Raw genomic sequence first — 15,787 nt, forward strand, 5'->3', positions numbered from 1 at the left:
TCGGGTTGACTGAAGTCATTCGTTGTTCAAAGGTGGCGGAGTGAGGGTTTGACATATGGCGCTTCGCGTCTGTCCAGATGTAATGTTTCTGTTCCGAGTGGTTTACACAGCTTGAGCTGAGTCTGTTGGTTGGCGGGATCCTCCGTAAGCCTCTCTGGTTTATATGATTCCAAGTAGAGTGTTTTCTAAGCACTATGCGTTTAGAAAGATGTGAGAAGTATCAAGTCGATGGAGAAATACGCCGTTTGTCCAAATCAATCACGTGTGCGATGCGTGATGGCATGTCGACGTATGCAGCGAGATGATGAAGAAGACTCATATGCCGTGATGTGGTGGCAGTGTCATTTTATCTTGGCATCCATAGCTGAGACCCCCGGAAACCTGCCATGATTAGCGGCTCACTACACTGTTCAGGCACCGAACAGAAGTACCCTTTCACACCACCCCACCCGATCAGCTAACCCCCGTCGAGGCCTAGGAGAGTTCGTTGGTGCCTTTACGAGGCCGAATTCGAGCATCAATGCCAAAGTCCCTCTGCGTGAATTAAGTTGCTATCCCTCCAGCCGTTCAGGCACAGCATCTGTCAGCGACCTCGTTAGCCTGATGGTCCCCGAGGCGGAGGCGCAGTCGCGGAGTCGCTATGGGCGGTGCGCTCGACTCAGGGTTCATACGCCGGGTACATTCCGGGGCGCATCAGAGGCGCGGGTCATATATCCCTCCGGCCTGCCACCGACAACCGACCCTCCAAGTCGGGCTATCCGTGCCACGCCGCGTCGGCACGACGCACGGAGTGCCCCAATGACAGTTACCGTTGTAAATCGTGCACGAACGTTGATTTAATAAACTTTGGTTCGAGTCCAACCCGGGTGGAGTTATCAGACATTACGACGAGGGCTTGTAGTTGAGTTAAACATCAACGAGGACAACATTAACCTTCGAAATACACTCAAGGCGTCCTTGTGACCAAACTGGCATCCCCTGGTGGACATGAACATCACTCATAGACTACAGTAATTCGGTGAGCATGATGACCACTTAGGAGATTCAATTGTTTGCTTGTCCCAGTAGATCGTCCCGCCGAATCAGGAACAGAGTCCGGGCAGTCGTAGACCTTGGCCGGTAAAGTCCACACCTTTTTTGAAAAATGTACCCCTCGGTGCCGCCTATTCGGCGGCAGGGGCCTTCCTAATGGTAGTCACTCACCGGCATTGGCGGGCTGGTGCATGCCGTGGGCCGGGTTCCGGCCTCCTGTGGCTCGGCCTCGATGATGGAGTCTGTGAAACACCCGGGGCAGGCATCGCAGCCTCCTCAACCTGAGATAGATACATGAGCATTCATCCCAGATTGAAGAAACGGCATGGAAGTGACCTAGACGGTATTGAAAGAGATGATCTTGCGAGATCGTAAAGGAGCTCTGTGCGAAAACCAGCCGTGGTCGAGTACAGAGTCTACATTTCGGATCCGGGCCCCGGCCACTCAAGTAAGGAGCACATATACAAAGTAAAAAAGGAGGGAAAAAAAAAAAACTGGCATATCAGCCCGGAGGGTGATATGCTTCGAAAATTCGCCCGAAGGGGCGGATTTTGCTCCGTGGTTGTGAATCGAACCCGTGTCCTCCCCCTTTTCCTTGTCCCCTTTTCCACTTCCCCTTCCCGAAATGGAATCATTAGTCCACCGCAGGACGACATGATTGACCTGAACTTGACCAACCGACCAAGCCGCCACATGTCGCCCCCCTGAAAATCAGACCGCGATATTGGAACTTATAAGGGCCTTTCAACGCTTCTGGCAGGAACGCAGGAAAGGTGTCAATGTCCAGTGACTCTCCTCGGCCTGGCCAAGATCATTCCTGAAGTCTAGCTAACATCATGATGAAACCCAACTATCACTGTAAATGCTGGTAGATTGAGCCATGCTTTGTTTGCGATCTTCTTATCCTGAGCTGACGTTTGGGCCATGACCAGGAACTCAACGGGGCTTTGCAAACAGAATGGCGTATTCTCGATATCTCCTGTCTTGTGTCGAAGATATATACTATGAGGACTCCCGTTTCCGGCATTGTTTTCATACACTGCTTTACCTGGTATTCAAGTACCCCTCAGAAACGGTCATCATGCAGAACAAAAGCTCGACTAGGGCCTTGATTCTAGACAATACCTTGCCCTGAGGTCACTTCCCCATAGACATCCAATAGCAAGACTCGCTGGTGCCATGTCACACACCTGGCTATTGGGAAGCAGCTGGAAGAAGAGCCAAGACTGTCGAAGACCCTTGAGGTTCGGTAGCACCCCGTCCACGTCTGCAATCGTGGTACTTGCGTTTCCGGTCCTGTAGGTACACTAGGATAATGACATTGGTAAGTTGTCTTCTGCATATAAGGTCAATAAGGAAGCAGGAATCGCCTTTTACCAACACTGATAGCATCTGGATACTGAATCGCTGAACACTGCAAAGAGTGTAAGAATCAATATCCCCGGTTCTGATGCAGGCGACAGCAGACGGACCAGAATCTTCGTATACTGGGTTTATAAAACCTCTGCGGCTAAAAAAACCCTGAGCCATGATTTTCAGCAGTTAAGTACTCCCTTCATGTCTTCCTCCATTACCTGTCTCTCCCCGAACGGGACAGGAAGCTTACGGGCAAGTTTCGCAGGTCACCACCATACTGCCAGAAACCTCGCCCTTCCTCGCGGTTCATCTCTATTTGAAAGAACGCTGAAACCAGAAAGTCACTCAGCAAGCCACCGCATTACCGCCTGCATTCCCTGGGCTTTCCTCGAGTTGGTATCGTAGAGTGGACATCGGAGCGCCGGTTCATGCTCGCTATTCACACTCCGTGGTGACTCACGTCAGCTGCAGAGGTCTCATGACGTTGGGTGAGGTATTGCGGTCTGAAATGAGTTTTTATTACGCCATTCATAATTACTATCAAGCATTTTACTTTGCCAAGTATGCTGTGCAGTTCTCTCCATAGCTGAAGCAGCGAGTTCCGGCTTCGCCGACTTGCCAAGTCGATGTTTATGATGATAGGCACCTGTCCAATCACGAGCAAAGAGCTTTCCGTCCCTGTCTAAGAAACGGCATGAAAACAAGACCTTGTCCTTGCTGCTGTTCATCCGAACCCATCAGATCCAAGACCCGGGAATTCATGCCGGGTTTTGCAATACCAGATAAGAGTAGGGCTCGGAAGCCTGCACACACGCGGGTGGGCGGCACTGAAATTGTTCTAGATGGAGGACAGACACTAAGAGCTTCTCGACCCGGATAAATGCTGGGAAAATCCAGAGTGAGATCGCTTTACCAGGCTCAACTGTGACCATTGATGACTAGACATCGAGGAATAGACCATGGTAAATTAAGACACTGAGAGAAGGAATAGCCGAACCGGTAATAGCTGGACTGGTGAGATTGGTCCTGCAGTCCCCAGGCAGGTGTCAACAAACCTTTGGCAGACAGCCTCATCAATTGAGATAACTCTCACGAGGGCCGGGAGTATTTCACGGCCCGATGTGAAGGCGGGAGACTGGGCTTGCAAGAAACCGGTTCTCAGTCACAGTGCCAGAGCGGCAAGATATGATGATGAAACCACTTTTGATGGTCCAATCCATTCTCTGTAATCAGTCTGATCGGGCATCCTGTCCAATGCTTGGTCCTACCTGATTGTGACAACACACAACATTCCTCCAGCTGGCCAGTCTGTAAGGCCGGGCCAAGGAAGTCGGGCCTGAGATACTATGAGCACACAATCTCTCTGTACATTGAGTACCTAGATTTGTGTGTCCCTTTCCCTCGGCATTCAGAGTCTAGCGCGAGTGAGCATGACCGTGATCTGCAAAGAAACTGTCGGTTTCGGCAATCATGATCGAGTTCTCTTGGATGGTACCACACAGGATGTGGTGACACACCTGGCCGTGAGAGTGAGGTGTTGGCTGATCCCCACTCCTGATCGGGGCTCCGAAATCAACAAGGGGGCTTTGCCCTTTTCTTCCCCCAAGCAGTTTCTAGACCGATGGGAGAACAAGACAAGCTTTTTTGGCGTGAAGGGATCTGCTGAAAACGCGTGTGCTCGTGGTCCGTGGCTTCGGGTGTAATTTCGCTTGTCGGTTTCAGGTGTCTCTGGTGCGTTGGTATGCCGGGGGCGTCGGCGGTGGGACTTGGCAGGTTGGGCGCTGAACGCTGGACGCTGGAATGTGGAAGACCCGCGATTCCACGTAATAGGGTACACTAAGTAGATACACGGCTTGCAGGGGTGCCGGCAAGAAAAGAGTACGTGGGCCCAATCAATGCAGAGGAGATGAAAGAACACCCATGAGTCGGGCATGCGACAGTGGAAAAAAGCCTGGAAGAACCCTCGCTGTTGGTGTCTGTCGTGGGCCTCGGTGATGATGATCAACACGGTACTTGAAGAACCGGGGATGCACAGCGATGCGCCACCCCGATGGTGGAGGGGCCGCGAGAGGCTGTAGTGGCAGTGAGTCTGCTCGTCTCGAGGATTCACCGACTTGGCGGAAGTGGCAGACAGACACAGGTTGCATGTGCTGGATGGTACTCATGTCTGTACTTGGTCGAGATCCATGGGTGTCAGTCAGGTCAGACGGGAAAATGGCAAGGCATGAATCATCAAAACGTAGACCGTCACTTGCCTCGCCAACTTCAGCGCTGAAACAGGCAGTCGCAAGGGGCAGTGATTTCCAGGGCGGGAATAGCTGAACAGCATCCCAACGGGGCAGTCACGATTGGGTGCTGAATCCCGGGCTGTAGACGCTGTGAAAGTGGCCCTTTCCTTTTGGTGCTGAGAAACGCGCGCTTCATTTGCGCATCACATGGGTCGCTCACTTGTGCGTGATCTCTGGGATTCTTTCTCGCCTTGCTCCGTCCATGGATTTTTTTTCGTCTGTTCCAGGTTGTTTCCCCGTTCCTGCAGTAGAGCGAGTCCACTTGAAACGAGTCAAAGCTGGGAGGGGAGGCTGTTTGCGACGCTCATTGGCGGCGGTTTGTCCACTGCAGCCAGCGTGCCCCCCGTCCCAGTGCGCAAGGGTGATCATCAGTGCGTTCCTGCATGACAAGAGCTTTCGCAAGCGCTGGCGATTGGACCGGGTCCCAAAAAACCAGAGCAGATGCAGGTCCGGGAAAAGGCCAGCATTACCACGTACTCCGTCCCATTGATTGTAGCTCTGGGGGGAGATCGCCTGCTCATCTGATCTGGCTGGTCTAGGTATCTGATCTGTCTTGTCTCTAGGCGAGCGGCAAGTGAGGCACGGCCACGTTCTGTTGACCGACCTACCAGAGTTCCCAATTGGGCGGCCAGTAGAGCCTGAGCTGTTTCGTGGCCACGGCCTTTGCCGCCCGAATCAATCAGTCAATCGATTCTTCTACTTGTATCAATTGCGTACAAGCAAGATGGCTGTCTCCCAGCCTCCTCCTCGTTCTCCTTCCTTCTTGCGTTGGTCTGCGAGGCCCACCGCCGAGATCGATAGTGCGCCATTTGGCAACCAGCGATCGTGTCGCCGTCCCATCCTGGCGGGTCGTCGTTTCAGGAGGTGAGCTACGAGGTTGCCTTATGTAGGGGCGGTGGGGTCCGCAAAAAAGTCGTTGCTTTTGCTGTGTGTTCTACTTGTAGATGTAGGTAGGTACCTGCGGTTGCATCAAATGGCTGGAATGGAGCGAAGCAAGAGACGGACGGGACTTCAAGCTTGATGTTCCGTGCGGCGTTGGCGACCACGTTCTTCCATTCTTCGGTTCTGGTTCCTGGTGGCTTGGTTAGTAAGCTCAGGTTTGCGCACTCTCGACATCGGCCGCCGTTGGTGTACCAATTAGTTGCGACGTGGTGAAAAGGACATTCAGCGCCGGAGGGGACGGACGCTTGGACCAGAGACACGGGAAGGCCCTAGACCAATAGGAAGGTCTGCCAGGCCCCTTTCTCGGCCCCGTTCGAGCCACGAGCTATCGAGCGGTACAGCACCACTTCTGTGGTGCGGCAGCGGGATCCTAGCCCAGGAACCCCCCTACGAGGCACTAGGACAAGCCCGCCCCGCCTTGCCGCCCCCCTTCGCCCTTGCTGGCGCGCCTGGCTTGACTGGCGTGCGCTGACAAGTTCCTGGCTTCGGACGACATGGGCCTACGTGCTCCTGGCAGATCTGTCCATTTGTGGACTTGGAGGCGCCGCCTCATCGCTGGCGTCGTCGGTCCTCTTGGCGGAGGGGACAGGGTTGGGCCCGCCTGGCTCTTGCACACCGGGCACCAGATAGTTACTCCCTACCTTGAAGAAACGGACGGAGGACAGAGTGGCGGCGGCCTGTCGCTCTTAGGGCGATACACGGCAGCTGTATGTACCACATGCGGCAGATTATTGTCACTCGGTATGAGCCAAGCAGCGAGGATGGAGGGTGGGAGAAGAGGGGCCGACAGTTGAGAGTCATGTAGGTCTAGGTGCTCCCGAGCTGTCTAACGAAAACGCCATCCGATGGTGTCCCAATAAAGGCTGGGCGCAACGGGGCATTGCTGGCCTTTCAGCGCTCAGATTGCACACTCGTGTTTTGTTCAAGGTTTGATTATGCTCATGGGCAGAAACCTGGCCTGCCATGGCAGAGTCCGGGCTGGACGCGTATGTGCCCATACCAACTAGGCTGCGTGGATCCAGAAATAATCCCGTATTTGGTTGCTGAAGATGGGATGAACAAGATAAGGTGGCCGTACATATATGGAACCTTGGGCCGGCCCAGGCGATCGAAGAGCAAGGAGGTGATGGGACTGCCATGGCATGCGAGGGGGCGAAGCTGCCAGATGCAACGAAAGCTGCCATGCAACTCGGACAATCACGAACAACTGTTCCCACTGTCTTGCCAAGTCTTTAATCGCGGGTTTTCCTACTTATACTTCGAGACCAGATCCTATTTACAGACCACCGCTAGGAGTTAGCATAGGCGATCTGCAAAGCAGGCGATAACCAAGTTCGATACGACAGCAAATCGGGACGCCTGGCACTGTCTGAAGGGGAAGAAGCAGCTCAATGTAAGCTGTGCCGCCGGAAAAGGTACGTACGAGTGTTTATTTGCTGGAGTGCCTGTACCATTACGTCTCGGCATGCGAGGACGAGGCCAGGCGGCCATTGGCTGCCCGCTTGCTGCTGTTGTTCACCTCACCATGCACCAACAAACACCCGTGCGCTGCTTTTTTTGGGAACCCCTGCCTGTGTGTCTCTTTTTTACCGATGAGGCCGTCAGAGGCACAGATGCAAAGCTGCAGCAGTGTGAGCGGGTGAGTGTGCACCGCTGCCACCCTCCTTCGGGAGTATCACCAAGAGAAGAGAAGGGAGTAGGAGTAGAGTAGGCGAGTCCCTACCTGTCTACCCTGTTGTGTGCAGTGGCCGGGATGCAATGTGCTCGTTCGTTCTCTGGCGTTTGGTGACGAATCTGGGAATTCCCTGCCTTGCCCTGCCATGGCCTTTTTTCTCTTTTCTTTTTTGGGGGGCATGATCTGCTGTTAGTTGGAGTGGTGGTGCAGTCAGCGGGTGGTGGTGGTACCTGCTCCTCCACCCTTGCGCACCCACACCCACACCCACCCGCAACCACAGCACACACCACCCACCCACGTCGCTCAGTCAGTCAATTCACTTGCTGCTCGGTCGTGGCCCCGTAAAACGGGTCGGGTACCTGAGCTGGTAGGTGGCCGCCCCACACGTGCCGCCAGGTACGCATCCACTCTCCATCCAGCACGGCAACCCCCCTACTTCTGCCCACTCCTCCTGAACTACCTTAGTCTCTTGGTCTCGACTTCAGTCCAGATCCGGTACTCCACGCCGCTCACTCCCAGTCTCTCACTCCCTCACTCCCAGTCTCTTCCCCCCGTCAAAGTCTGGATCCCCCCAGCCCTGGATCGGCCTCCTTGTCACTCCTTTCACTTTCAATAAATTGATACCCCCTTCCCTCTCGCCATTCTTTGTTTCACTCCCTTCCCTCGTCGCCCTCCGCACCCTTTCATTCCCTTGTTCTTGACCTCCCCAAGATCCTTGGCCTCGTCTCGAAGACTGCCTTTTCCCTTCCTTTATCAAAGCCAACCAAGGTCGCGAGCTTCGACCTCGTCCGCTCTCCCTCTTGCATCCCGCCCATTTCTACTTCGTATTGCCCGCCGATAGTCGTCAGCCACTCCTCCCTTGGGACTACCACCGACTTCTGCAAATACGCATCATTCTTTCTGCGTCTTTGACAGACTGCCTCTCATTATTCACTGCCCCATTTTCTCATCGTCCTACAACAACGGCACCCTCAGGCTCAACTCACCCTGACCTCACCTTGCCTCTCACCTGACCTTGACTCCCGCCTCACGTGTAGAGACAACAAACAAGCACAGTCACACGCCTCGTGTGTCGTTTGCACTCATTCTTCTCGGCCCCAGGTGGATCTGACGATTATCTTTCAGTACTGCATCAACAGGCTGCTGGCAATATCCAAACAAAACCATTCATTCGACTCTTGGGAATCAAAGGTCAACACACCAAACAAACAATACCAACAAAGACGCAACACGCACAAAGCATTGACGAGTCGATCTATTTTTAACGTCGACTTATAAGAGCACTGCAGCTTCTCGACCCGCGTTCCTTGATCGAGAACAACCACCGCAACAGCTTTTTCCAAAATGCATTTCCAGAAGCTCACCGTTCTGGCCTCGGCCCTCCTCGCCCAGGAGGCCCTGGCCGGCAGCGCCCACCGTTTCGCCCACCGCGAGTATCACGACAAGAAGGACGTCGTCTACGCCCACACCGAGGTCGAGACCGTTGTCGAATGGGTCACTGTCACCGCCTGGGACCCCCCAGAGAGCCAGCCTACCAAGGTGGTCTCCGTCTTCAAGGGCCACCACAGCGCGCCCCCACCGCCCCCTCCGCCTCCGCCTCCGGCCCCGACCACCACTTCGACTTCGTCGACCTCGTCGTCGTCGTCGACCTCGGTCGCCCCGGTCGTTCCTGCTCCTGCTACCACCCTGGCCACCTCTATCAAGCCCCAGGTCCAGGTTGCCCAGGCCTCTCAGCCTCCGGCTCTCAAGGCCGAGGCCAATGTCGATGTGAGCGTCGGCCTTGGCATCGGCGGCGGCAGTGTCAGCACCCCCGCTGCCTCTCCGACCGGCTCCACCGGCGGTTCCAGCGGCGCCCCCAGCGGCGGCAACAAGCGTGGTCTCGCCTACAACCAGGGCAACCTCCTGAGCGCCTTCCTGAACTCCGGCACCAAGTGCAACTGGAGCTACAACTGGGGTCAGACCAAGGATGCTGGCGCCCCCGACTCGCTCGAGTTCGTCCCCATGATGTGGGGCCCCGGTCCCAACCACGAGCCCACCTGGCCCAGCAGCGCCGAGAAGGCCATCGCGGCCGGCACCAAGGACTTCCTGTCCTTCAACGAGTGCGACCACCCCGGCCAGTGCAACATGAGCCCCTCCGACACTGCTGCCGCCCACATCCGCCTCATGAACCCCTACCAGGGCCGCGTTCGCATCAGCGCTCCCGCCATCACCAACTCCAACTCCCCTGGCCAGGGTATCGACTGGCTCAAGCAGTTCTTCGCTGCCTGCAATGGCAAGTGCGCCGTCGACTTTTGCGCTGCCCATTGGTACTCGCCTGCCGACCCTGACGAGTTCCTTTCCCACATGGTCAACGTCCACAACGCCTGCCAGGGTAAGCCCGTCTGGATCACCGAGTTTGCCCCCTTCGGCAGCGACGACCAGATCGATGCCTTCCTCAAGAAGGTCATGAACGCCATGGACAACGACCCCAAGTACAACTTCATCGAGCGCTACAGCTACTTCATGGTCGGCCCCGGCTCCATGATCAGCTCCGGCACCTCGCTCTCCAGCTATGGCAAGACCTTCGCCTACGGCTCTTAAGTGCAACACTATCCACTTGACCGGGTTGGATAGAGAGCGCGATGTAGGAGACGTGGTTGAGACATCTTTCGCTTCTTGTCTGTCGTTGTACCATCCACTTTGGGGACCACATTTACATAACCGTGGAACGGGGGGGCATCTTCCTTGACCGTTTTTTACATATGGGGAGCTATTGGCTGGCTAGACGGGGATGGGACATCCGGGAAACCAAAAAGTCTGGGAGCCACAAATGGAACTCCCTCGATCTTTGTCGAACGTGATTGGGTGTGATCTCCTTGTCCACCCAACGCGGTTGCGTCTTTTCTTTGCTTCACTTCTTTCTGTACATAACACCTTTTGACTTCTTTGATCTCTTTTTTTGACAAACCGTCAACCTTTGGCAGAGTTATCCTGATCACAGGGATTTCGATCTAAGGGAGATGAAAGGGGAGGAGTAACAGAGACGCCACTCTGAGCGCTCTGCCTCTTACTGCTAGATACTTTGATGATCGACACGGATCTTGTCAAGTATAGAAAAAAGGGGACACAACTTTTTCTGCTGAACAAACTTGAAATTGTTTTTTTGCACTTTTTTTTGCGTTGATTTTTGATGGCAGTTCAAAAGGGGATGAGTATACCTCTAGACCATGCTTTACACTCACGCTCGCTTTAGACATGAAATGAACATGAACTCGATGACTTTCAACATCCATTGTCTTGCGCCTTCTCTCGACCTCGCCCTATGCCTGTGGTCATAAATGACTCGAAATGTGCCATCTAATAATACCCGACTTCAGATACCCGTTCCCCATTCTTCGGCTTCCTTGCGTGTGGTAAAAAAAAACATTACTTCCTTTTTGTGTCCCATCTTCCTTCCATGACGATTGCTGTGAATATCAACGTGGGACTCATTCCCATCAAGGCTTCCTGGTCTATCCAGCGCATGAAAGCGCGATCTCATCGGCTCCGCAACTGTTTGGTCTGCTCGAGGCCTTTTTCCAATCGTGGCCCGATTTTTTGATGTCCTGGGTATCAAATGCCTTCTCTTTCCAAACAAAGGAGCAAAACAAGCACAATGCCCGGCTCGGGGCTGGCCCACCCTTGTATATCATACAACATCTTCCCCCCCCAATTTCCCTCGTCGTCGTACACGCAACAAGGCTAAAACCTCGGGGCAATAATAGCAGAAGATGTCTCCCGGTCTAGTCCCAAAATGGACGCCACGATGCAAATGTTGATGATGATGCATTTTTTGGTCGTAAAAGAATCGAGAGTCTTTCTCTCGCCGTGAGAAATCTCAAAAATGTTGTTGCGGAGAGGGTGGGAGCCGAAAAAAATCACCTCCCCCTCCGTGGAGGCGGCGCATGCAGCACCGTACGAGGCGCCTCCTCGTCGACAATGACATTCTCGTCGTCGTCGTCGTCGTCCCCCTCTTCCTCCTCCCGCTCCTCGACGCTAACCCGGTCGTCGCCCTTCTCCCCAGACTTCTCGTCGTCGTCGTGACTCCCGCAGCACGTCACCGGCGACGACGACGACGACGACGCCGCCGTCGACGCCACGGCCGTCGCGGCCCGCTCCAGCTCCGCCCCGTCCAGGCTCGACACGGAGCCCCGCCCCACGGCGCTGATGTGCACTTCGTTGGTCGCGACGCCTCCTCTGCCACCACCACCACCACCACCCCGGGCGGCCGCCGCCGCCGGCTCATGCAGCACCTCGACGCTGAGCGTGCGGCTGATCTCGCTCGCCGCGGGCTCGGGCTCGGGCTCCGCCTTGTTGCGCCCGCTGCTGCCGCCGCCGGCCAGGCCGGCCATGGCGCTCGCGAAGCAGGACCGCGAGTGGCGGCGCGGGCCGGCGGCGTAGTAGGGGTGGTTGACGCCCGTGATGGACGGCGGCGGCGGCGGCGGGAAGATGCTGCCTGCCCCTGCGGCGATGCTGGCGGCGCGGCAGCTCGGGCAGGGCATGACGGCGCTGGGAACTGCGGCGGCGGCGGCGGCGGCGGCGGCAACAACGGAGGAAGCGGCGTCCTCGAGGGTGGGCGGCTGCTGCTGGGCGTAGTACATGTCGGTGTGGCCGGGCGTCCGGCTGGACGCGGCGTTGTCCTTGGACGTGACCCACTGGAGGACGATGGCGGAGAAGAGGACTGGGAAGAGGTCAGGGTCAGGAGGAAGGAAAATCATGGCAAGGTAGGTGGGTGGATGGGTGGTTGGATCGGGAAGAGGGCGTAAGGGTGGGCAACTTACTGTCGCTGTTGCAGCACATGAGGCAGATCCAGCCCGGCTCGCCTTCGAGGATCATGAGGACCGAGAGGTTGCTGGTCGGAAAAAAGCAAAAGGAAGTCAGCCAGTCTGTTTTTCCCCCAAAGGTATGTCTGGAATTGTGTGTGTTGTTCGTTGACTTACACGATGCTGCTCGTGAGGGTGCAGAGGCAGCCGACAAAGGTCCGGATGGCCACCGTACGCAACCGCGCGCTCGTTGGCCGGAGCTGCGTCTTCTTGTTCCTAAAGGAGTACATGCCTGTACGGTCCAGAGTTAGTGATGTTTCGTCTATCTCACACGCTTCGTGTACAGTATAACCGAGTTTAGACTTACTGGACAGCGGGATGAGGAAGAGGATTGTGAGGTAGACCTGCGGTACCTCGAGTCAGCAGATGCGCACATGATGTCCCATAGTCTGGAAATGCCAGGCAAGCAACGTACATTGACGACAATGTCGAAGGATATGAGTGGGATCATGGCGCCTTTCTGCATGCCGATGACACATACTCCACTTTCCTGTTTGCTGATACGACTGCGTCGGGAATGTGTTAGGATACGTTACAATGACCGAGGCTGCGAAGAGCAGTGACTTACAAAACGAAATTAAGTACTACGACGACACCATATATACCTTTGAATAGTTCATTAGCAGACTCGCACGAGTGCCTGTAAGAGTGAAGGGAGCATACCCAGCATGCCAAATGAGTTGAAGATATAGAGCTTGGACTTCAAGCGAGGCAGTCGAGAGCCCCTGACAATATGCTGTGGCATCGTTAATACTGTGACTTCCATCATCTGTATGGATGCAGAGCCTGATGGGGACTTACTGCTTTCTCCACCAGAAACAAATAGATTGCCTTCGAATGCATTAGTAAAGATTGGCAAAATCCTTCAGCTACTGGTTCAACATACAATCTGTAGACAGTGTCAACAACTATAACAAATCTTGGAGAGACTCATACACGACAACCGTGACCGTACCTTTGTGCTGACATAGCAGCAGAGACAGAGAAGAATGGCCGCATCGCAAGCAGGCGTAGACCTATCAATACTGAAACCGAACAGAAGAAGGCCGGTGGCAAACACAAAGACGTATGAGTCAATGTAGATGCCAAATATGACTGATAAGCAGGTTACAAGTTAACATTCAAATGTGACCCAGAGAAGAGCCTGGCCAGCCGTCAAGCTAGCTAGCCAGCCAAGTCGAAGGGACTTACGCCACATTGTCAACGGTAGCCTGCTCCATACCCTGACAGTAACGAGTCTCTTTGCTGCATCGACAGTCAGTGCGCCGGCCTGGGACAGGGATGCATCCACCGGTCGATATAGGACATACTGAGAAAGATGGCGAGTACGGTCAGCGAGGCGAGGTTGAGTATGATGCTGACGATCCGGCCACCCAAAGGTTCCTTCAGAGGGACGGTGGCCCGCACCGCGAGCGGCGACACGAACCCGAGATCCATCGTCGCTTCGGGCCCGGCCAGAGAGTGGCTGTATGGCAAGGTGGCCGAGAGCCTGAGATTCGGCCTCCGGGGAAGGGGAGCTTTGCCCTGGGGCCTAGGCGGCAGAGGAGAGCCGGCAAGGAAGAGAAACGTCGAGCCGGAGTCGGAGGCGCATGGCAGCACTGTCTATGTGAATCTTCGTCTGTGACCAAGAGTTGGCCCGATATTCCTTTGATGCTATCCCGAGAGCCTGAAACCTGTGATCTGATCAACAACCAAAGGCCGGACGAGGTGTTGTTAAAAATAGTCAAGCAAAGAGCTCGCGGTATATCGACTCCTATGTCACAGGGCAGAAGAACTTAACCGTTCCGGGGGGGCCTCACCCGCTTTCTATGGCTGGCGGCTTCGCCGACCACGTGCAGGGGCGAGACAAGATGCGGATGGCTTGGGCTGGGGGAGATCGCCACTTACGGGTATCTCGTCGTCGGGTGGAATTGGCGTCCAGTCCTTTCAAACCTTGCACCTCTTCGACACGGTGTCCGATGTCAAGGCGGCAACAGTACTTGAGCACGGCTCCAAAAGCCCAGTGCGCTGGGAAGGCGGCGAGGACCGTCGTGAAACAGGAAGATTGGCCGGGTGAGACAACCTAAGCCCGCCGGTGGGAAAAATGGCGCGGATTCTCAGCATAGCGAAGATGGGAATCGCAAGAATTGTGCTTAGATCGCGATTGCTAGTGGAAAGTTTCATCGCTTCGGCCGCGGACGCCGTAGAGCTATCACGACTCATGAGCTATGGGCTCGGGGTGCATAACGCTCTTCCTCCCCGCACACCAACGCAAAGCATAAGCCGACTTCGGGCTCAGCTCCGATTTCCAAAGCCGTACATTCGTTCTCGAGGTACAAGACAGAGGTTCCTTGGTGTCATCCAGACCAGATGGTCGGGACCTCGTATAAGAGGTGATGCCGATGATATTCGGGCTTCCGATTTGCACAAAAGAAAAAGCACTCACGGCGAGAACTTCTCACCGCGAACCTTGTGATATGCTTGCAACGCCAGTCATGTCCCTCGTCCGAGCTCACAAGACAAGCTTCCGCTGCAGGGATCGTCGCTGTGCAGCGTGGCTGGCAATAAGCTATCGATATTAATCAATACAGTATTACCAGAGATCTGCACTGCGTGCAGGTATCCTGTGTGTGGACGGCAGATCGCTACTGACTCGCCACTGCAGCACCGCCCGGGGAGGGTAGCCGGTGCAAGCCCGGGGCGGGGGGTGAAGGAATGGAAGGAAATGCTTTGGGCGGTCAAGCTTCGGCGGGGGAGCATCGGATCTAGTCAAACTTGAGTGGGCTAAAATAATGAAAAGCACCAAGGGCTACATACACCTAGCGCGCCAATTTGACGTTTCCCGGCTGAAGGCAGCTGGGATGGGCTTCGGGCATGGGAGCGCCATGATGACGTGCAAGGCTGCTTGACTCGGGAGGCGAACCGCGCTTGCGGACGCCTCGAGGCAGATATTGCGTAGTACCGGCAGCCCAGAGCCTTCAGCCAAAGCTGGGCAAGCTTTGATGCGAGGGAACTCAATGCTGCGATCAATAGCGGGCTAGTCTTGGAATTGCCTTCGGCCGGGTGAGGTTTGGGATCAACATGATGATATGTATCGGAACGCGGCAAGAGATCGCAAATCATCTTCGACCAGAGAGACTGGACGGCTTCCTCTTTGAGCACTAGCAGCAGTCACTTGACAGTTCACTCGCTAGGGGCCTTTTTCGGGGGCGGCCTTGCTGTCGAAGAACGCAGCTGAGAAAAATATTTGGCAAATGTCTTGCTCAATAGCGTGCGTTACCGAGAGATTGGTCCGGGTGTCTCACTCTGCCGTCACTCTTCGTATTCCCGAACGGGATGATCAACGACAAACAGGGACGAGCTATGGCCAGAGTGTCGTGTGACCGAAGGCTAGGATGCATGCATCCAAGTCCTGCATGATTTGGAAGCAACAGAATCAGGCCAGGAGGGAAGAGAGGTGAGGGAAGGCTTCTCAGCCTCGTCGAGGCTGTTGTTTTAAGACTTAGCGCTTCAAAGTGGGCTGATTCGTCAAAAGTCCCGGAAGAGAAGCCCGCTCCGCAGCTGAGGTTCCAAAGGCCTGGATCCTCGGGGAGTGGAGTTCTGTGCCCAAGACCCCGGAACGTCCGGGATCGACATCCTGCCCCGTCCCCCGCCTTTGAGGATGGAACCCGGGT

General features: G+C 55.2%; 2 protein-coding genes across 2 annotated transcripts; one reads left to right on the forward strand and one right to left on the reverse strand.

The window, feature by feature from the left end:
* Nucleotides 1-8,637: 8,637 nt before the first annotated feature.
* On the forward strand, nucleotides 8,638-9,873 carry E0L32_008049 (uncharacterized protein; the record flags this gene model as incomplete). The annotated part of the gene is made up of 1 exon (XM_031142860.1): nucleotides 8,638-9,873. The coding sequence occupies one exon, from the start codon at nucleotides 8,638-8,640 to the stop codon at nucleotides 9,871-9,873; it is 1,236 nt and encodes a 411-aa protein (XP_030992723.1).
* A 1,316-nt stretch (nucleotides 9,874-11,189) lies between these two features.
* Nucleotides 11,190-13,571, reverse strand: E0L32_008050 (uncharacterized protein; the record flags this gene model as incomplete). Its single annotated transcript, XM_031142861.1, has 11 exons — nucleotides 11,190-11,992; nucleotides 12,093-12,163; nucleotides 12,252-12,366; nucleotides 12,442-12,478; nucleotides 12,550-12,640; nucleotides 12,703-12,739; nucleotides 12,798-12,870; nucleotides 12,936-12,965; nucleotides 13,021-13,023; nucleotides 13,090-13,229; nucleotides 13,445-13,571. 11 exons carry the CDS (start codon nucleotides 13,569-13,571, stop codon nucleotides 11,190-11,192), a joined length of 1,527 nt encoding a protein of 508 aa, XP_030992724.1.
* Nucleotides 13,572-15,787: the final 2,216 nt, after the last annotated feature.

Source organism: Thyridium curvatum (genome assembly GCF_004353045.1).
Source record: "Thyridium curvatum strain D216 chromosome Unknown NODE_51_length_304177_cov_85.428264, whole genome shotgun sequence".
Lineage (NCBI taxonomy): Eukaryota > Fungi > Ascomycota > Sordariomycetes > Thyridiales > Thyridiaceae > Thyridium > Thyridium curvatum.